Source organism: Lepidochelys kempii, chromosome 1 (assembly GCF_965140285.1).
Source record: "Lepidochelys kempii isolate rLepKem1 chromosome 1, rLepKem1.hap1, whole genome shotgun sequence".
Lineage (NCBI taxonomy): Eukaryota > Metazoa > Chordata > Testudines > Cheloniidae > Lepidochelys > Lepidochelys kempii.
The window spans coordinates 261,169,697-261,191,830 of record NC_136380.1 but is presented as its reverse complement, the minus strand read 5'-3'; the positions used below and the strand labels follow the sequence as shown (position 1 = coordinate 261,191,830).

The following is a 22,134-nucleotide window of genomic DNA, read 5'->3' as shown; positions in this document are numbered from 1 at the left end:
ACTGTAAGTAAGTTAAAACAAGACTACAAGGTATGCACAAAACATGGGTTCCATTTTGACCCATTATTAACTACAACATGAAGGACAACTGCTCCACAGCCAAAAAGGGCATATAAAAAAAGTGTATTCCTTGATGGCTTATGTTTACCTTTACTCTCTAGGAAACTACCATTGGAAGTCTTTTAATAAAAGAAGTGGTCAGGACCTTAATTTTTCATAGTCATCCTAAATACGGTACATTTCCAGCACCACAGTCTCCAAACACGCATATGAGGCACTGGATGCTTAATGACTCAAAATATAGCACTCTCCCCTCTGAACCCCCAACATCAGCTACTGCAGCACTCCCTTGGCAGTTTCCAGACTAAGTACTGTCAAAGCTGACCCTTTACCATGTGAGATCTGACAATATCACAGCCAGAGGTCAAATGGCTGTGGGCCATTGTTAACAGTTACAGTAAAGCCTGTCTTAGAGACCATCTCTGAAGGGAGACCACTTGTCACTGCAAGACTACTTGCAGAGGCCATAGAACACCACTGCTCTCTGGTGTGCAAACCTTTGAAGAGAGACCTCCTACAAACAACTACTTTTGCTAACTCTCACAAGTGATCACTCTTGGTAGGTTTTATTGTATTTCAGGATGGGGACAAAACTTGAATGGCTATGCCTCTGCATCACAAAAGGTGCTTAACCCTTTCTTTTCTTAGCATGCAGATGTGATCATGGAAGCATCCTGCTGTCAAAACCCTCTTATAAGCTAAATTCCCCAGTGTCTATAAGTGAGAAAAATTCTACATCATCTCCTTCATGGAGTCCTGTCCAATCCTATATTTATTCTTGTAAGCACACTCACATGCTCACTCTCTACTTACCCTGGCAGGATTTGCCAGCCTGGCAGTGGGTCATGTGGTTGAGGACATTCTTCATGGTACGGCAATGAGGGAGGTTGCATTGTCGCACCTCACCATTTGCCTGTTCCCGCCGCTGGCACTTGTGAGCATGTAAGAGGAGAACGAGCTGCTGCTGAATGAGTTTGCGTTTTTCTGGGTCTGCTGTAGGTGCACCTGACCCCATTCCCTGGGGAGCAGCTGGCACCATCCCAGCTTGCTGAACTTGAGTAGCCTGCTGCTGGCCCTTGAGGGAAGTGACAGAGACACACACAAATTAAAATCAAGTCCCTTTTTAAAAAGGGTCAATTCACTGATTAGCTAGATTATACACAAAATCACATCATGAATACAATTTTGCATTGAGAACTATATCTTCCACCTACCTTTAACCAATGATTACCAGAATTAAATATTTATTAACACTGTTGCACACTGGTATTGAAACTTGTTGCTGACAACAGTACTTTCAGCCTCTTTCTTCCTCCCCCACCCCCCTTTCCTTTTTTTCTACCTTATCTATATGATTTTCTTAAGGCCACTTCAATTCACACACACTTTCAGATTGACTTGTGAGGCACACAACTTAAAGTCTCATTAAATATGACTAGATTTAAACTTCATTTTTAAAACATCAGAAAGAGCTGTGGGTGCAGCTGTTTAAATGTAAGATAAATCTAACAGAGAAATCCTGTAGCACTTGTACAATTATTTAAAGAGGTGCTAACAAAAGAAGTCCTCCACTTTTGAAAGCAACAGAGTCGAACTGAAGAGGAGATGGCTGGGAAGTTGCCTAGTCACAAAGATTTCATGCAGGCATACAGAACACAAAGGTTCTACCTATTCTCTACCAGAGATGCCACACAAACTTCCAGGTAGTGCACAGTATAATTAGCCTAGACTGTGTTGTTCCATTTAGCATTTCCTTCAAATGACCTGTGATGAGTTCTTTGCAGGGCTCCTCTTTGTGCCTTTTCAACGGCAAAATCTGAGGCTTCTGATGGACTGTCTACTTCTAATTAATTTGATGTAATCTCTGATGAGGACTGAAGATTTTTCTGGGATCTTCTGAGATTCACTATCTGTGTGATCTTGTCCCCATGGTTTCTTTAGTTGCTTTGAATAGCATTATCAACATCCTCCTTCCGCAAAAGGAGGAGAGCAAGGTTAAGGGCACCATTAAGTCTTAATGCTCAAGTGCTGCCATTTACTGGCTTGTTTGCAACCTTTCTGTTTTAGGCAGGAGACTTGGGAAGGTAGTGTTTGTTTCGTTCTAGGTGCACCTGGATGTATAAGTCATCTTAAGCAGGTTTAAGTCTGAATTGAAGCTTTCTGAAGAGGAGATTGTTCATGACCCTTACTAGCACAACCCTCCTGATGTTTTGACATTTGGGCTACCTGGCTATAGTGGTCATGCTGGACCTTTCCAAGGATTCTGCAAGTACAAGAAGTTGCTTCAGAAACTATGCCTACAGTCCTGTGTACGGAACTACCCTCTTGATATATGAGTAAAGGATTGGAATTACTCAGTGATGAACTGTTCTTCAAAATAGCCTGAAATGCAGTATTCAGGACTTTATCCTATTTCATCCATACTCAATGTATATAACGCTTCCTACTGAGATCGCCTCTAAACATGAGGTGGAGTATGAGTATGCCAAACAAACATTTATTTCGACCCGTGGATCCTGTTTGATCAATATCTGCTTTGGAGATGTGCTTGGTCAATACTGATATCCAAAGCCATTAATGCTATCTCCTCCTCAACCTATGAAGACTTAAAGTTTGATATTAGGTACTGGCAGTCAGTACAAGGATATCCTCTTTGGTGCCTCCCGCTCTCCTCCCCATCTTCTGAGGGGATACGTTAAATAGAATGACGCTAGAACTCTGGCACTATTTTGGACATTCTTTCCAGGGAAAACTATCAGATACAGTACAAAAGTGTTTTTCCACTAAATTTGTACCAGCCACACTTTGACTTATCCTGTAACAACTTTTGCAACAGCAATGTATTCCCAAGACAAAAAGTTTAGTGACTATAATTTTCTCCTAGTAGGACTTTTAGCAGGGCTCTTTACCACTTATAGAATGCAGCAACACTGTTGCGTTAGGAATAAACACTGGCTGCCTGTTAATGACAAACTGATTAAGACAGTCCTGTTGGTTTTTAGAGTTCTGAAAGATTGTAGGACTTCATATTATTTATATTACTGTAGTACCAAGCAGCCCTAATCACGGACCAGGACACCATAAGAACCCTTTTCTTGTTGCTCAGTTTGACAGGTAACCAATCTCATACCAAGAGTTCCATCATTATGCTTTTGCTGTTGTGGTATGATATTCAGGGGTGGTCAACCTGTGGCTCTGGAGCCATATGCAGCTCTTCAGAAGTGAATATGCAGCTCCCTGGATAGGCACTGACTGCTACAGGCACCAACTTTCCAATGTGCCAGGGAGTGCTCACTGCTCAACCCCGGCTCTGCCACAGGCCCTAAACCCACTACACCTCTTTCTGCCCCCTCCCCTGAACCTGCAGTTCCCTTCCTCCTCCCTCCCACACCCCTCCCCCCGAGCCTCCTGCACGCCACAAAACACCTGATCAGGAGGTGCGGGGAGGTGCTGATCAGCGGGGTTGCCCGTGGGTGGGAGGAGGTGTGGGGGGCTGCTGATGTATTACTGTGGCTCTTTGGCAATGTACACTGGTAAACTCTGGCTCCTTCTCAGGTTGGCCAGCCCTGCACTATATCACTAAGACATCCATGTCATTCACCCTTCCCATTTTTCAAAAGAATCAGACGACACTGCTTCCAGAACTTTTTTCAGTAACTTCAGTCCCTGTATAGGATTCTCCCTTTCCTGTTTTTTAATGAGAAGATTTTTGATTGTATTGCATTTAAATTGTTGTGTAGCACCCCTAGGGCCTCTGCATGAGCACTGTATAAATAAGATCAGCGAAAACTAAATTAAGAGTGCTTTAATATCTCCAATTTAATTCTAGAAAGCTAGTTCGAAGTGGCTTTTGGGCCACAAACATCTGCTAAAACAAAAGTCTAGCTTCTAATGCTTAAGAGGAAGGAGAAATCTTTTCTTTTTAAGGATGAACCTATCAGAAACAAGTATGTTCATAATAGTAAGAAAGGGCTGTCAATTAATCGCAGTTAACTCATGCGGTTAACTCAAAAAATTAATCGTGATTAAAAAATTGCAATTAATTGCACTGTTAAACAATAGAATACCAATGGAAATTTATTAAATATTTTGGATGTTTTCCTACATTTTCAAATATATTGATTTCTATTACAACACAGAATACAAAGTAGACAGTGCTCACTTTATATTATTTTTAATGCAAATATTTGCACTGTAAAAATGATAAACAAAAGCAATAGTATTTTTCAATTCACCTCATTTAAGTACTGTAGTGCAATCTCTTTATAGTGAAAGTAACTTAAAAAAATCTACATTTGTTTTTTTACATAACTGCACTCAAAAACAAAACAATGTAAAACTTTGGAGCCTACAAGTCCACTCACTCCTACTTCTTGTTCAGCCAATCATTAAGACAAACAAGTTTGTTTACATTTACAGGAGATACTGCTGCCTGCTTATTTACAATGCAACCTGAAAGCAAGAACAGGTGTTCACACGGCACTTTTGTAGCCAACACTGCAAGGTATTTACGTGCCAGATACGCTAAACATTTGTATGCCCCTTCATGCTTCAGCCACCATTCCAGAGGACACGCTTCCATGCCGATGATGCTTGTTAAAAAACACAATGCGTTAATTATATTTGTGACTGAACTCTTTGGGGGCAGAATTCTATGTCTCCTGCTCTGTTTTACCCGTATTCTGCCATATATTTCATGTTATAGCAGGCGTTGATGATGACCCACCACATGTTCATTTTAAGAACACTGACAGCAGATTTGACAAAAACGCAAAGAAAGTACCAACATGAGATTTCTAAAGATAGCTACAGCATGTGACCCAAGATTTAAGAATCTGAAGTGCCATCTAAAATCAGAGAGGGACAACCTTTAGAGCATGATTTCAGAACCCTAAAAGAGCAACACTCCGATGCAGAAACGACAGAACCCGAACCACCAAAAAAGAAAATCAACCTTCTGCTGGTGGCATCTGACTCAGATGATGAAAATGAACATGCGTCAGTCTGCTCTGCTTTGGATCGTTATTGAGCAGAACCCATTATCAGCATGGATGCACATTCTTTAGAATGGTGGTTGAAACATGAAGGGACATATGAATCTTTAGCGCATCTGTCACGTAAATATCTTGCAACACCAGCTACAACAGTGCCATACGAACTCCTGTATTTACTTTCAGGTGACACTGTAAACAAGAAGTGGGCAGCATTACTTCCTGCAAATTGTAACCAAATTGTTTGTCTGCGCGATTGGCTGAAGTAGGAATGGAGTGGACCTGTAGGCTTTAAAGTTTTATATTGTTTTATTTTTGAATGCAGTTTTGTTTTGTTTTTTTTACATAATTCTACATTTGTAAGTTCAACTTTCATGATAAAGAGATTGCATGAAAGTACTTTCATTAGGTGAACTGAAAAATATTTTTTTTTACAGTGCAAATATTTGTAATCAAAAATATAAAGTGAGCACTGTACACTATGTTCTGTGTTATAACTGAAATTAATATTTGAAAATGTAGAAAAGATCCAAAAATATTTAACTAAATGGTATTCTATTATTAACTTCGTGATTAATTTTTTTAATTGCTTGACAGGGCTAGTGTTTATCCTTTTTGATACCCTTTTCCACTACTTTCTACTATGAACATAGGAGGCTGACACAAATCCATTTAAATTATTTTAAAAGTTTTTATAATAATGAAATGCAAAATTAAAGGGCAGTTGGAACCACCAGCTCTTTTTTATGAAAAAAGACGACCCTGTGAATAAGCAACGTGTCTCAAAAATTAAGTGTTCATTTTAATTCTAGCCCTTTTGGACACCCACTTCACTCAAGAACCCCTTTTTTCCTCTGAAAGTTCTGCTTCAACAACAGAAAGGGGTAGCGCCACCACCAACAGTAGCTGCCTGAAAACAGACGCAACAGAACAGCTGCTGCTTCTAAAACATGAGCAAAGCTATTTGGGGCTGGGGCCATCTTTCTGTTATACATTTGTACAGTGTCTTCCACAATGAGACCCTGGGTCCGTGATTGGGGCTCCCAGGTGCTACCACAAAATAGATATTACTACAAGTGGGGAAAACAGAAGGGTTTGTTCCTTCTCTCATGGAAATCTGGTAGTGGACGGATGAAAAGCAGCTCTCCAGACAGAAAGCTGACCTGAGGGAGTACAGTGGAACACACCAGTGAAGGAGGTGGGAGGGAAAAAAATCAGGGCTGGACAGAAGGTAATAAAGCTCATTCTGGGCAAGGACTCACCCCCTCTGCATAGTTACATACCATCACCTCTCCTCCTGACATCCCTTTAGTCTGCCACCATTGGCGGGGCGGGGAAGCCACTCACTCTCGGACCTCCTTTCTCGGCTCTATCTTTCACAGCGAGAGCTAGACCCTCCTCCATGCATACCCATGACACAGGGGGACAAAGAGAATGCACACGGTATTTGATAGCTATAAAATCCTAGAGCACCACAAGCAGAATATTGCAAGAGACCCATATTTGAGCTGCTACCATTTGAAAGTGGAACCTATAATTCTACCTACCATGTTAGGCATTCCTGTCCCAGGAACTGGCTTTTTGTCCATTGGAAACTGTGGTAAGCTGTTTGGTAGCCCAGTCTTATTCTGCATCTGGGGACCAAGTCCACTGGCTCCAATCTGCTGCCCAGTGTTCTGGCTGTACGGTGAGCCATAAGGACTGGGATTGCTCATCATTCCCATCTAAGAATTAAGAAGAAATTTAAAAAGTTATACTAGGTTTAGTTAGGAAGATGTGTTTCCATTTAATTTTACTTAGCTTACTATTTCATATGGTATACTACAAGAAGAGACTAAATGGCATATAAAGAACCAGGAACCAAAAGTATTCTGCTACATGAGGCCCTGACACATGCTGCCCGTTCCTCCTCCAAACCACTTTATGTACCTCCATACCTTATCACAGCAAGTCTAACACACTGATTAGGCGGTCTTCTTTAAGAGTTCTGTAGAACTAGTTGACACCTATGCTAATCTAGTTAGAACTGTTGCAATATTTTCAATGTAAAGCATTAGTCCAGCAAGTTAATCACTCAAGGTTAGCTTTCCTTTTATTATTCCTTACTATGGTGCTCATCACTATATAGCGGTAGAGCACTTCACAAATTACTATTGTATCCTTGCATCAGTGTGTGGTAAAAAAGCATCCTCATTTTACAGATGGAGAACTTCGGCATAGAGAGCTTAGGTGATTTGCATATGGTCACACAGGTAGACTGTTCTGCAAACATTGCTAGAGTCTTGCTAGCAATAACCATGTTATATCCAGTTGTAACTAGCACTGGTGGGAGCCCATTGAAGAGAAGGACAAAAGTTTAAACTTACTAAGATCTCATCTATAGTGAAGGGTTGTCTACACAAGAGACTTAGTGAGTGGCAAGCATAGGCGCCCACAGTAACCTCCTGGGTGAACCCTGCTACCACACACTAGAAGCTCTGTAATGCACTTTGACATACTGCTATCAGTATATCAAAGTACACTAAGGAACTTTTAGTGCACGGTAGCAGGGTCCACACCGCCAGCTAGTGCACGGCAGGCCAGTATGCTGTCGCTTTACTTGCTATGCGCCAAGCCTCCATGTAGACTAGCCCTTTGTTTGCTCCAATTACAGCAATCAGTGCTCAGCCGCCTGCATAGCAGCACCAGCATTAGCGATAGCACCTCCGTTCTCATCAGTGGAGCTTAACCCAAAAACTCCTACCCATCTGCTAAAACTTCCACCACCTGCACACCAAACACCTTCTACAGTAGGATTGTGTACTTGTAATACAAAAACCAAGAGGAAGTATAAAAATTCATTAAATATCAGACACACAGGAAATGCCATACCGAATCAGACCTGTGATCCAGGTAGTCCAGTACCCTGTAGTAAGGTAGCCTGTCCCAGATATCTGAGAGGAAGGTGTAGCATGGTACCCTGCAGGCAGTATGAAGTTATGAAATCTACCCACAGGAAGTTTCCTCCTACTCCGCATGAAAATTTGTATCCTTTTCAAAGAAGTTTTTCTAGGTTTTAAAGTCCTTACTCTACCATCACCATGGATGCTCTTGCTATATATCTATCACTGTAGCAGATGCATTACTCATTTATACATTTAATTCAGTAAAATGCTCTGTTTTTAGTGCATCAGAAAGATGCAAGAGAATTTCCAAACTGCTGCACTGGGTATGCCTCAGTATCCAGGACACTTGCTTAAGAATTTAGGTCAACATTCCCATTAAGTATAGAGGACATTGTATGCCCCCCCCCCAACCCTTTCCCTTCCTTCACCCCCTCCAATCTCTTTCCCTACACTGTGAATTCCCTTATATTCCATTCCTCCTTTGGTTTCCTCCTATCCCCACAAATCTCTTATACTTCTCTTTTCTTCTAGCCTCAGACCCATCTATATGGGTTCAGCTCTTGGAGACCTCCATTCCAGTCTGTTCCTCAAAACTCTGCAGTTAATCAAATCCTTTTGTAGGACAGTCATCTAGCTCCACTTTTAAGTTTAACGCACCCTATTTCCTATATATCTGATTTTTTGCATGGACAAACAATTTAAGCCTGAATTTCCTCAGCTTTTCTATAACTGGTTCTGCTTCACACTTCCTCTAACCTTGGTTCATTCTAACACGGTTCATCCTTGTAACTCCAAGAATCCATCTTACCATTTTCATTTTGTAAAATCTCACTTTTTTCTCAGACAATCTGGAAATTGTCCAGCAGGAAGACTAAAAATACAATAAAGGTCAGCACAAAAAGTTCTCACCACTATTCAGGTGAGGTGTTAACATCCTTCCATCCCGTAACACATGGGAAAGAGGATGCTGAAATATGTATCAGAATACTATTATTCTGGACACCTATTTGGAAACTCCATCTTATATACTGGCCTCTGATTAGCAGGTATTTAGTCAATTTAAAGCCATTCAATCTCCTTTGGCTGTTCCGTTTCCCCATTCAATAAAAGAGTTTATTGGCATCTGATAGGTTTGTGTCTCCTCCATTACTATTCTCCAGGCTGTTCTTGGGTCCTCTTCCTAGAGTGAATAACTGCAGAGGCTGCTTCTACTGTTCAGAGCTCTTTCAAGCTGCAGAGTGAAAGCAACTTGCTTCTCAACTTAATTACTGCCCTGAGATTACCTGTGGCTTATCTAAAATCTTCTTTTTTTCAAGTAATAGCTTTCAGTGATCCATTACAGTGGTTCTTCAGCCAGCATGCAATCTCTAGGTCAGAACCAGACTTGTCCATTACTGGCAGAAGGGGAGTGGCTCTCTTACTGAAAAGCCGGCCACTTGAGATAACTTCTACCAGGCAAGATAAGTTCACCCAACTCTGAGAAAAGCCAACCTTATAATACAAAAATCTCACATTAGTTAACAGTTTCACCTACTGCTGTGCATATGATGGATCTTTAAAAATAATGGAATAAAAATTGGTATTCATTTTAAGCCGGAGTGATCCTCTGTCTAGATATAGTGATATTATCTGAAGGACATTTCTAAGTAAGCAGATAAAATTTTCCTATTCACTCAATTAACACCCAAAGATCCCATCGGCTGAGGAATGGATATTTACTTTGTAGAATTTGGTGAAATATGGATGAATGTGGCTATAATGCATTTGATCATAAGCATATGACTTCTGCCCATGACATTACAACAGTATTAAAGAAACATTCTAAGGTTTAACATATTAGTAAAGGTCTTTACCTTTAAGTCTCTGAAGTTCTTCATCTGATCTCCATCTTAATTTTAACAGATGATTTAGGGGCTCTAGTTTAGTTTAATGTAGACTCTGGTAGCCCCATATATGTCCAGCATACACCAAAAATTTTCCTCAGTGTGAAGGTGAGAGACACAAGGATATTTTTTTGATATTTTGGGGGATAAATAGTGGTTCAGTCAGAAACATCTTCTGTTTCATATATACCCAATACCAAGACTAGATCGGGCTCCTGCCTGACACCTATCTGGCAGTTGTGACCACCACCACCAGGAAATCCACCTGGCTGAACTGCAAGTACAAGACCTCTCTCCAGCGTTCAATCAAGTGTACCACAAGTGCAATTGGTAGGAGGTAAGATTCCAGGGTTATGTCTCTAATATATCCTTTTGCAGAGGATGTATTATAGAGCCCAGATGCAAAGACATTCTTCTTGCCAGATGCACAGAGAATACTTGATGAAGTGCAGATGTTGTCTCATACAACATAGCAGCCTTCACATGCCCAAGTTAGGGCTCTCCAAATTAATTCTAGGGCATGATTCACTTTTAACAGCGATAAATAAATTCATGGTCTTTTCACCAGTATCTAAACCTTACCAAAGTCTTAGAACATATTTGACAACTTTTTAAATTGACGTTAGCAGTATGATATCATCCAAGTAGCTCTCTTTAGATACTTGCCAAATACTTTGAAGCTAGCTGACATTTGTCTGGTTTGGGGTGCAGAACGGATGCCTGTCATAATACAAACTATGTGGCGGGAATATGGGGGGGGGTCACATTAGAAAGAGCCTCCATCTTGGCCCCTAGGTCTCTATCTGACAAAGTAGCAGCGAATCTTCATTTTAGAGGCAAATAGGTCCATTTGCATCTTTCCAAACGGTTAGACAAGTAGCAAAAATATCTAACTGGAAGCTATACTCTGTTGATCTTTTGAGATAGTCTGCTTCTGGTACAAAAAGCATATATGCTCTTTGTTTCAAGGGGGATATATCAAAAAGTGGTTCCTCTCCAGTCAGAAGAGCAGAGAGATACAGAGTGGTCCTGGTTTTTGGTTTTGTTCTTTTTTTCTTAAATAAGCTCATGGTAAGTGTGTTGTCCATTGTCAGTATGTATGTTGGCTATGAATTTAGTGCTTTGAGACCATTAAGGCCTGTCTTGGGATTTGGACAGCTGCTACTGCCTTCTTTGAACCCTGTTCTGTGTATTACATTCATCCAGGAGTAGGTTCCCATACTGCAAGGATGTAGTGATAGTGGGTGTGCGCACGTAAGTTGTGAAGACTGACTTAAACTGGCTATTTTAATATTCCTTTCTGAATATTCTTTCTTCCATCATTTTAGATAACTATGTAAAGACTGCAGGACTAACTTACTGATGGTAGTCAAAATGTAATGTGGAGGAGAAATCTTTGTATCACTCATCCTGAGCCACAGAGTCCCATATAAGCCAGTCACCACAACAGGATTGCCCTGGAAGAGATAATGTGACCACCACCAATGAAGGACCCATCAAACATCTGAAGGGACTGTCAAGTGGTGGTAGATATTCTTATGTAGTAGAGACCCAGTGTAATCAGAAGTTCTGAAGAGGTGAAGATGAAGCACTGTTCATGGAACAGTTTACATAAAAACCACCACCATGCTGACCAGCTCAAGACATTGGTCTGTTCATGTTTGTAGAATGCTTGAGGAACAGCCCGATGAAGACTTGATTTGATAAAGCTTTTCCTTGGGAAATATTAAGAGGCTCAGAGTGGTTATGCAGAAAGCTCATAGGTTTAGAGTTACTGAGATGGGATATGGCAGCTTTGATGGTTCATTGCGAATCCCACACTTTAAAAACAATGAACAGCCTGGAAAGCGTGACCTTGTATGACTGCACCTTCAACATCATATTGTCCAGATAGTGGTAGATCTGAATCCCCTCTTGTCTATGGCTGTCTACCTGAAATAAACTATCTGAACATGAGAGGAGAGGATTCCAAACCAAAGGTCATCACCTGAAAAACTTATCGTTGTTCCCGAATGCAAAACATTAGTTGTTAGCTGGGACACACTGGAAATATAAAGCTCCTTGAGATCTATGGAACATAAATCTCAGAGCTAGTTTTTGGTTTAGAAGATGAGCAGGTCTCTATCCTGGAATCAGTTTTGCACATGGTTACAGATGAACAGGTCCAGAATTTCTATCATCCCAAGGAAAATGGAGTTGAAATCTATTAGAAGTGATACCGGACCAGACTGAAAATAAATTCTTAATCCTTTCTCCCAGGTGAAGACAGGCCCAAGCCAGCAGACCTTCACTGTCTTGCAAAGAATTCTTTCTGGACAACTTCTCTGACTAGTATTGGAGAAGAGGAAGTTACCTTGTGCAGTAATGATGGTTCTCGGAGATGTCTCTCTCTATGGATGCTCAACTGTATCTGCGCCTCTGATGGGAGATTTTAGGTAGCAGTGTCCATTTGGCCCACACATGTGCTCTCCCTCCTTCATGCTCTTCCTAGAGGCTAATTTAGCCCTGTGCGGGCAAACCACCCTCAGTTCCTTCTCTACCGCAGGGCCCCTGGTTGAGAACTCTGAAGTGAAGGAGAGGAAGGTGGGTCATGGAGCACCCATAGGGGTACACATCTCAAGGAACCATAGTTACTGCACAAGGTAAGTAACTTCCTCCTTTTCATGTAGTGTCCCTATGGGTGCCACACAGTAGGTGACTCCGCTGGCCTCTCTCCAATTTATCCACATCTTTCTTGTAGTGTGGGGCTCAAAACTGGACACAGTACTCCAGATGAGGCCTCACCAATGTCGAATAGAGGGGAACGATCACGTCCCTCGATCTGCTGGCAATGCCCCTACTTATACAGCCCAAAATGCCACTGGCCTTCTTGGCAACAACGGCACACTGTTGACGCATATCCAGCTTCTCGTCCACTGTAACCCCTAGGTCCTTTTCTGCAGAACTGCTGCCTAGCCATTCGGTCCCTAGTCTGTAGCGATGCATGAGATTCTTCTGTCCTAAGGGCAGGACTCTGCACTTGTCCTTGTTGAACCTCATCAGATTTCTTTTGGCCCAATCCTCTAATTTGTCTAGGGCCCTCTGTATCCTATCCCTACCCTCCAGTGTATCTACCTCTCCTCCCACTTTAGTGTCATCTGAAAACTTGCTGAGGGTGCAATCTATGCCATCCTCCAGATCATTAATGAAGATACTGAACAAAACCAGCCCGAGGACCAACCCTTGGGGCACTCCACTTGATACAGTAGCAGAAGCCACTTGATACAGACTCCCAACTAGACATGGAGCCATTGATCACTACCCACTGAGCCCGACAATCTAGCCAGCTTTCTATCCACCTTATAATCCATTCATCCAGCCCATACTTCTTTAACTTACTGGCAAGAATACTGTGGGAGACCTTGTCAAAAGCTTTGCTAAAGTCAAGGAACAATACGTCCACTGCTTTCCCCTCATCCACAGAGCCAGTTCTCATCACAGAAGGCAATTAGATTAGTCAGGCATGACTTGCCCTTGGTGAATCCATGCTGACTGTTCCTGATCACTTTCCTCTCCTCTAAGTGCTTCAGAATTGATTCCTTGAGGACCTGCTCTATGATTTTTCTAGGGAGTGAGGTGAGGCTGACTGGCCTATAGTTCCCAGGATCCTCCTCCTTCCCTTTTTTAAAGATGGGCACTACATTAGCCTTTTTCCAGTCATCCAGGACCTTCCCCAATCGCCATGAATTTTCAAAGATAATGGCCAATGGCTCTGCAGTCACATCCGCCAACTCCTTTAGCACTCTTGGATGCAGCGTATCCGGCCCCATGGACTTGTGCTCGTCCAGCTTTTCTAAATAGTCCCAAACCACGTCTCTCTTCACAGAGGGCTGGTCACCTTCTCCCCATGCTATGCTGCGCAGTGCAGTAGTCTGGGAGCCGACCTTGTTTGTGAAGACAGAGGCAAAAAAAGCATTGAGTACATTAGCTTTTTCCACATCCTCTGTCACTAGGTTGCCTCCCTCATTCGGTAAAGGGCCCGCACTTTCCTTGACTTTCTTGTTGTTGCTAACGTACCTGAAGATACCCTGCTTGTTACTCTTAACATCTCTTGCTAACTGCACCTCCAGCTGTGATTTGGCCTTCCTGATTTCACTCCTGCGTGCCCGAATAATATTTTTATACTCTTCCCTCGTCATTTGCCCAATCTTCCACTTCTTGTAAGCTTCTTTTTTGTGTTTAAGATCAGCAAGGATTTCACTGTTAAGCCAAGCTGGTCGCCTGCCATATTTACTATTCTTTCTACACTTCGGGAAGGTTTGTCCCTGTAACCTCAATAAGGATTCTTTAAAATACAGCCATCTCTCCTGGACTCCTTTCCCCCTCATGTTATTCTCCCAGGGGATCCTGCCCATTAGTTCCCTGAGGTTGTCAAAGTCTGCTTTTCTGAAGTCCAGGGTCCATATTCTGCTGCTCTCCTTTCTTCCTTGTGTCAGGATCCTGAACTTGACCATCTCATGGTCACTGCCTCCCAGGTTCCCATCCACTTTTGCTTCCCCTACTAATTCTTCCCGGTTTGTGATCAACCTAGGGACTATTTCCCAAATCTGGCTCTGAAGCACTAGCGGAGACATTTCTTGTTCTAGTAAGTAGCAAACAGGTGTATTGTTGAGGTTCCGCATGACTGAATACATTGTGGAGCACTGTTTGGGTTCATTTCCCATTCATGGTTGGGTGAGAAATTACCCCTGAGACTGACTGCTGTTATATTTTGTACCCCTGGCAGGCAAGCGGCTGATATGAATACACTGTGGTGGATGCACCAATTCCAGAGTTTTAGCACTTCTGTGCAAGGGAGGGTGATCTGGCATCCCTCTGGCAATTTAGGTAAAACATACACGCTATCTTGTCTGTCATGATTTTCGAGTGAGTATCCCTGATGAATGGGAGAAGGTGTTCACAAGCCTACAGTTGATATAGAGTACAGCTTCCATGGGGACCATTTGCCCTGAACTCTGCGATTGTTTAGGTGGGCTCCCCAGCCTATCAGAGAGGCATCTGCTGTTACAATCAGTGCTAGTGGTGGTTGTGTGAATATGATCCCTGTACTTACATTGGATGGGTCTTTCCACCATTTCTGACCCTGGAGGGTATCGACAGCAGCTTGTTTAGCCTGTCCTTGTTTGGATTCTAAGCATATCTGAGCCATGTCTGTAGATACCTCATAAGTAATCGGACGTGAGATGTCAAAAATATGCATGACACCATGTGCCTGAGAAAATGAAGGCAATTTCTGACTGACATTTGTGGGCTGGCCTGAACTGTCTCTAGGAGACTGGTCAGGGTGTTGAATCTGTGCAGCAGTAGGAATGCTCTTGCTTAAACTGCGTTGAGTTCAACCCCTATAAACTCCAAACCCTTTACTGGAGTCAAGGCCAATTTCTGGGTATTGAGTCGTAGACCCAGTTGCACAAAAATGTCCTTTGGGTGGCTCATAGAGAATCTCTGAAGGAACGAGCCTTGAGAAGGCAGTCATCCAGAGACGGGTAGATTACGATATCCAGTGTTCACAGATGCGTTGCTACAACCAAGGACCTTGGAGAATACTTTGGTGCCAGTGAGAGACTGAATGGAAGCACTCTGTACTGGTAGTGGTCCTGCCCAAAGGTAAATTGAAGGACTCTTCTGTGGGACGGTAGGATTGAGATGTAGAAATAGGCATACTGTACGTCAAGGGCAGAGAACCAATCTCCCTGCTCTAGAGATGGAATAATTGCTGCTAGTGTGATCATCTTGAATCTTTGTGCCTTCACATATCTATTTAGTGCTCTTTGATCTAATGTGGGTCTCCAACCTCCTTTTCTCTAGGGGATCAGGAAATATTTGGAATAAAAGCCTTTGCCTTGGAGGTGAACAGGGTCTGGGGTTTTATGGCCCCTAGGTACAGATCACCTGCTATTTCCTGGCATAACAGTCTCTTGTGATAAAGTATCCCTTAGAAATGGTCTCCAAGACTCATTTGTCAGAAGTGATGTTTTCCCAATGCTGGAGGAAGAAAGCTAGGCAATAGCCAAAGGGATGTGGAAGGGTCTGTGTGTTGCAGCTGTTATAAGGAGTGCTTGCTCAGGGTCTTGAGCAAGGCTTCAAAATTGGTGCTTTGAGGTTGAAGGCTGAGATGTTGAAGATTGGGAGGCTGCCTGTTTCCACTTCTGCATTCTAGGTCTTTCATTGTGGTTTTTAGTCTCGGGGAGAGGTGGGGGTGGAGAGACTCTGCAAGATGGTTGTAAACTAATGAGTACATTCCTAGAGTATGCAGAGTAGCTCTGGAATCCTTTAAAGGGTGATGCTGTACATCAGTCTCGTCAGTGAAGAGTCTGGAGCCCTCAAAAGGGAAGTCCTCAGTCATCGTCAGTACTTCCTTAGGCAGCCCTGAGAGGTGTAACCATGAAGCCCACCTCATTACCACTGCCATCAAAACTGAGCAGGCTGTTGTCTGTAGCTCTGTTCTCACTACCAGCTGGCCCTCATGGATGACTGCTTGAAACTGTTCTAGTTGTGTTTCTGGCAAGTGGTCAATAAAGGCACTGAGTTTTCCATAATTTATGTGTTCATACTTCACCATTAAGACTTAATAGCTTGAAATCCTGAATTGCAGAGTTACTGAGGAGTATGTTTTCCTTCCAAATAAGTCCAGCCTTTTCCAGGCTCTATCATAAGGGTTTGATTTAGCATAGTGGTGCTTTCCTTGCAAATTAACAACATCCATGACAATAAAGTTAAACTGAGGATGCATAAAAAGAGTGTGCCTCTTTGGGGGGAGGGACGGGGGGGGGGACACAGTACTTCTCGGTCGTTTTACATGTCAGTGCAATGAAGGCTCTTGTCTGCCAGATGATCCTGACAGGATCTAAAAGCTGCTCATTGACTGGGAGGACAATTCTTGAAGAGGAGGTGGTGTGTAATATGTCCAGGAATTTGTGGTGGGTATCTTTCACTTCAAGGGAGATTTTCAGTGCACCACTCAGAGCACTCAGAGAACAAGGTGAGCAAGAGTGTGAATCATCTCATACAAAATATTTGTGTTGCACATTGCAAGGAAGACAAGTCCTAGGGCAGTCGAAAAAGTTAATATTCTCCTTCAGAACAGTACCTAGTTTTTATCCCTAATCAACCAAGAATCCTGGAATAGGATGACCATGAGCTTGAATTTGTAATTCCTCATATCAAGTTCACAGAAAAAGGACTCTTCCAAACAGCATTCATACCTCCTAGATAACTAACTTTAGGCACTCACACTGCATCACAGTGCTTTAATGGCAAAACAAAAACTTTTAACCAAAACTTAAGATTCCCTCAGATCGAAGCCTGGATCTCACCAGTCTCGAGAAGCCCTAGAAACACAGCACATGTACACTCTGGCACCCAGGACAACCATGAAGAATTAGCAATCCATACTTGAAGGCCACATGCAATCTTTCAATCCAGAACATCTCTAGTATTTTACATTTAAATTAGAACAGTGGATTTGATATAGGAAACACAAAAAGGATTGATCATGGGAGCCAACAGCTTCCCGTATACATAGCCAGCATGTGCTGTCTTAAAGCAGTTTTGGAGTGATCTAGCATTCATCCAGCACCTATAAAAAATTACCAAACCAGAATTAGACAGAAAATTTCACCATCATTGCAGCCTAAAAAACAAAAACAAAACCAACCACACACAGGCTGGCATCTTCACCTTGAGAACATCAGCTACAAACCTCACCAAAAATATTCCAGTTTCCCCTGCATTACTGGACTGAAACTGGGGCTTTGCATTGGAGCTGTTTTCATCATGGTCCCCACTGCTTATTCGTTTGAGAGGCAGGAGGAATTCACCTTCAAGATAGCTGCAGTCTTTTAGAGCAGCAGTTCTCTAGCAACTCTACACAGCGGTTGATAGTGACCTTTGGAAAGGTTGTAGACAATTATTTCCTCTAATTTTCACTAAACTGTTTGAGATTAAGTTTAAAAATCAATCAATGAATGCAATTTTACATTCTCTCCCTCTCACTGAATTCCTCTCCTAATTCCTACTAAACCTTCATTCTCTCATTCCCACACTTTCCATATTCATGCCATAGCCCACAATAATATTTTCCTCTCCTTTCACTTTCCTCCCCCATTCTTCCATTTCATAAGAACATAAGAACAGCAATAGCAAGTCAGACCAAAGGTCCATCTAGCCCAGTATCCTATCTTCCGACAGCGGCCAATGCCAGGTGCCCCAGAGGTAACAAACAGGTAATCATCAAGTGATCCATTCCCTGTCGCCCATTCCCAGCTTCTGGCAAACAGAGGCTAGGGATATCATCCCTGCCCATCCTGACTAATAGCCAGTGATGGACCTATCCTCCAAGAACTTATCTAGTTCTTTTTTGAACCCTGCTATAGTCTTGGCCTTCACAACAGCCTCTGGCAAAGAGTTCCACAGGTTAACTGTGCATTGTGTGAAGAAATACTTGCTTTTGTTTTAAACCTGCTGCCTATTAATTCCATTTGGTGACCCCTAGTTCTTGTGTTATGAGAAGGAGTAAATCACACTTGATCTCACACACCCTCTTTCTCACTTTCACTGTGTGAGAAAAGTTACATGTACAGGGAAACCAGGGGAGAGAGTCCATGTGATGAGAAGAATGAGACATAGTAAGAGGTAAAGCGAAGAGGAGGAAGGGGAGAAGATATAATAAAAGTGATTTATGGAATGAATGAGGAAGAAAAATGTGGAAGTGAATGAAGTAGACTGAATGAGGAAAACGGATACAGTAAAAGAGGGATAGGGAGAAAATGAAGTCACAGGTTTTAAAGTTAAGCTCAGGTAGTCATTGAAGAGGAACAGATAAGGGGGAGAGAAATAAACAGAGTTGCTTTCCCTCCCTGCCCCAAGATGCAAGCAGCAGCAAGGTGCCACCAGGATTGGGAGAGGAGGTGAAGACTCTGGAGTCCTTTCTTCTCAGCCAGGAGTAGCAGTGGCACAGGAAAAGCATCCCCTCTCCTTCTCAGGAAAAGACAGCAGCGAAAAGTCTGCTTTGGCAGATGCAACAATAGTTGCTGGGAGCAGACAGGGAGCTCCAACACTACCACTTCACACTGGGAAGCAGATGCCTCTTAAAATAGGAATCTTTCATGTGCAGCAGGCACTACTGAGTGCCTTGTGGTTACCAGTAGTGTGGCTGCTCATGAAAGTTAAGTAGAAGCAGGGTTAGAGATTAAGAGGCTCCTTAGGTTGTAAACTCCTTAGAATATGGACCAGCCTTCTGAAACGTTTGCACATAGTAGGCACTACCATAATCGAGAAACCGCACTACATTGTTCTTGTTTCTAGTTACTTCTCTAGCTAGCCAAGCTCTTCAATGGAAGACTAGTGAGGAGGAGTAGACTCCCTTCAGACTTGAGAGCGAGGGACTACTACCCTCCCTTTGGTGGGCAGAGCCAGACGTGCCCCACCCCCACTCGCCAGACAGGCAGGACAGGAAGTATAAAGGGAGGGACCTGCAGCTCAGTTGAGCAGGAGCCTCGGAAGGAGCCACAGACGAGCCCATGCAGTGCAGCACTCTACCTCCAGAGGAGACAGACCCTGGAGAGGAGTTGCCGGGACTGCCATCCACAACAGACCCTAAGGAAACAGAGGACGCTTGGACTACATAACCCCGTCTCCAGACTAGTTGGAAGTCAACCAGGGAAACCAGACTTTAGTCCACTTTTGTAGCTGGAGCAGGGGTCAGCATGTTGCAGCCTGAATCCCTGCTGACCCAGTGGCGGAACAGTCCGCCACTGTTTTGGCCCTAGGCTGGGATCTGGTGTAGTTGGATGGCCTGGGGTCCTCCTACCCCCCCTTACTACCAACCCCAACCCTGGGGTGGCAGCCTTTGCACCCATAGGCCAGAAGGCCTGTGCTTGGCTTGTGGCTTGCCCCCATCAGGAGACAGTGAGCTTTAGACTGTGTGTGGGCTGCCTACCTTAGCCAGGAGGCTTAGGCAAACGCCTGTCCCCTGCTCTGCCCCGCCCAAAGAGCCAGAGCTTTAGACTGTTAGTTACTGCTAGACCCAGCTAGGAGGCTGTGGGCTAAAGACTGCTTATTATTCTGCCCCACCCAAGGGAACTAGAGCACCAAACTTTTACTTGTTGTTTGTCTCTGCTAAGCAGCTACAGAGCTATAGAATTCTTACTGCTCAGCCCTGCCAGCAGGACCCAAGCCCGAGTGCTGTTACCTGACACAGCAAGGCGGAGTGGTCTCCCTCCCAACTTGAGAGCAAGGGACCACTTCAAACAATCCACAAACCTAGCTGAAAATGAGGACTACCACAGCTACCTCCTACCAGCTGTCACTGCTGTAGTCACAGAAAACGTAGACATCAGCCAGCCAGCAAGGAAAGAAGGAAGCATGGACAGGGAAAGGAGCCGTCTACCCTCACGTTTTTCTTAATTTCCCACCACTGTACTAACATCAAAAGCACTTCCATCAGTGGTAGCTATAGTAGATGCCCTAGTACACTCGCATATTGGTGAACTTCTGTGGCCATTTATTCATGAGTAAGGTAAAGTTTTGTCACAAGCCCTGGCGGCTGACCACTGGCCCACTGCTCAAGCCCCACCAGCCATCACTCTGGCAGGGGTTGAAGCTAAAGAAGTCACGGAGGTCCATTAAAGGGAGGGAATCCGTGACCGCCGTGACAAAATTATATCCTTATTAATAATGGATGAATTATACCAAGGAAAACTAATTCTGTAAACAAATGCTGAATGACAACTTTTATATTTAAAGAAAACAGGTAACTAAGTCTGTTATGCTGAAAGACCAATACAAAATATGAGTAGACCCAACCAGCAAGTATCAATGGCAAAACTCTGATGAGATGTTTAGCCTTACTCTTTATTCTGGGCTGCTGACCTTGGACACTAGTCTTGCGCTTCATATTTCATATCAGCCTCTGGTAGTAGATGCCTGTCAAGGTTCCTTCCCCACTCTGAACTCTAGGGTACAGATGTGGGGACCTGCATGGAAGACCCCCTAAGCTTATTCTTACCAGCTTAGGTTAAATGCTGCCACCACCAAAGTGTTACACAAAGAACAGGGGAAATGACCACTTGGAAACGTCTCCCCCACAAAAAAAATATCCCCCTAAGCACTACACACCCTTTCCTGGGGAAGGCTTGATTAAAATCCTCACCTATTCGCATAAGTGAACACAGACCCAAACCCTTGGATCTTAAGAACAATGAAAAAGCAATCAGGTTCTTAAAAGAGAATTTTAATTAAAGAAAAAGTAAAAGAATCACCTCTGTAAAATCAGGATGGTAAATACCTTACAGGGTAATCAGATTTAAAACAGAAAATCCCTCTAGGCAAAACCTTAAGTTACAAAAAGACACAAAAACAGGAATATACATTCCATTCAGCACAACTTATTTTATCAGCCATTTAAACAAGACAGAATTTAACGCATATCTAACGAGACCGCTTACTAACTCTTTACTGGAGTTCTGACCTGCATTCCTGCTCTGGTCCCAGCAAAAGCATCACACAGACAGAGAGAACCTTTGTTTCTCCCCCCGGCTTTGAAAGTATCTTGTCTCCTCATTGGTCATTTTGGTCAGGTGCCAGCGAGTTTATCTTAGCCTCTTAACCCTTTACAGGTGAAAGGGTTTTTCCTCTGGCCAGGAGGGATTTAAAGGAGTTTACCCTTCCCTTTATATTTATGACATGCCCCCCAAATCACAGATAGGGTGGAACGCTGACTGTGATTTCTTCCTGGAGCTCTAGGAGAAAACAGAGTTAATAAGACACATGCACCTCTAAATATACTACCAAGACTAACAATATTTTCCACATCTCAAGGACGATTTTAACCAGCTGATTCTGGGAAACTTTCATGGGAGAGTGCATCAGCCACTTCGTTAGAAGCTCCTGAGATGTGCTGGATGTCGAAATCAAAATCTTGGAGAGCTAACCTCCACTGAATAAGTTTTTTGTTATTTCCCGTGGTGGTATGAAGCCACTGTAACGCAGCATGGTTGGTTTGCAGGTGGAAACGCCGGCCCCAAACGTATAGGTGTAGCTTTTCCAGAGCATAGACAATGGCATAACATTCTTTTTCACTGACTGACTAGTTGCTTTCCCTCTCAGACAGCTTCTTGCTGAGAAACACTACAGGTTGGAATTCCTGATCTGGTCCTTCTTGCATTAAAACTGCTCCCACACCACGTTCGGACGCATCTGTGATTACTAGGAATAGTTTGTCAAAGTCTGGGGTCCTTAGCACAGGGTCAGACATAAGCGTTGCTTTAAGCTGGT

The 22,134-nt window shown here is 43.1% G+C and overlaps 1 protein-coding gene across 6 annotated transcripts in view; it reads right to left on the bottom strand.

Moving 5' to 3' along the window:
• EP300 (EP300 lysine acetyltransferase) overlaps positions 1-22,134 on the bottom strand; it is a 129,115-nt gene that overhangs the window by 75,127 nt on the left and 31,854 nt on the right. For all 6 annotated transcript variants that reach the window (XM_073327139.2, XM_073327141.2, XM_073327148.2 and 3 more), the window contains exons 3-4: positions 6,599-6,775; positions 874-1,135 (exon numbers count right to left, since the gene is read on the bottom strand). In XM_073327139.2, coding sequence (XP_073183240.2) covers positions 874-1,135; positions 6,599-6,775 — 439 coding nt within the window. The remainder of the gene's footprint in view (positions 1-873; positions 1,136-6,598; positions 6,776-22,134) is intronic.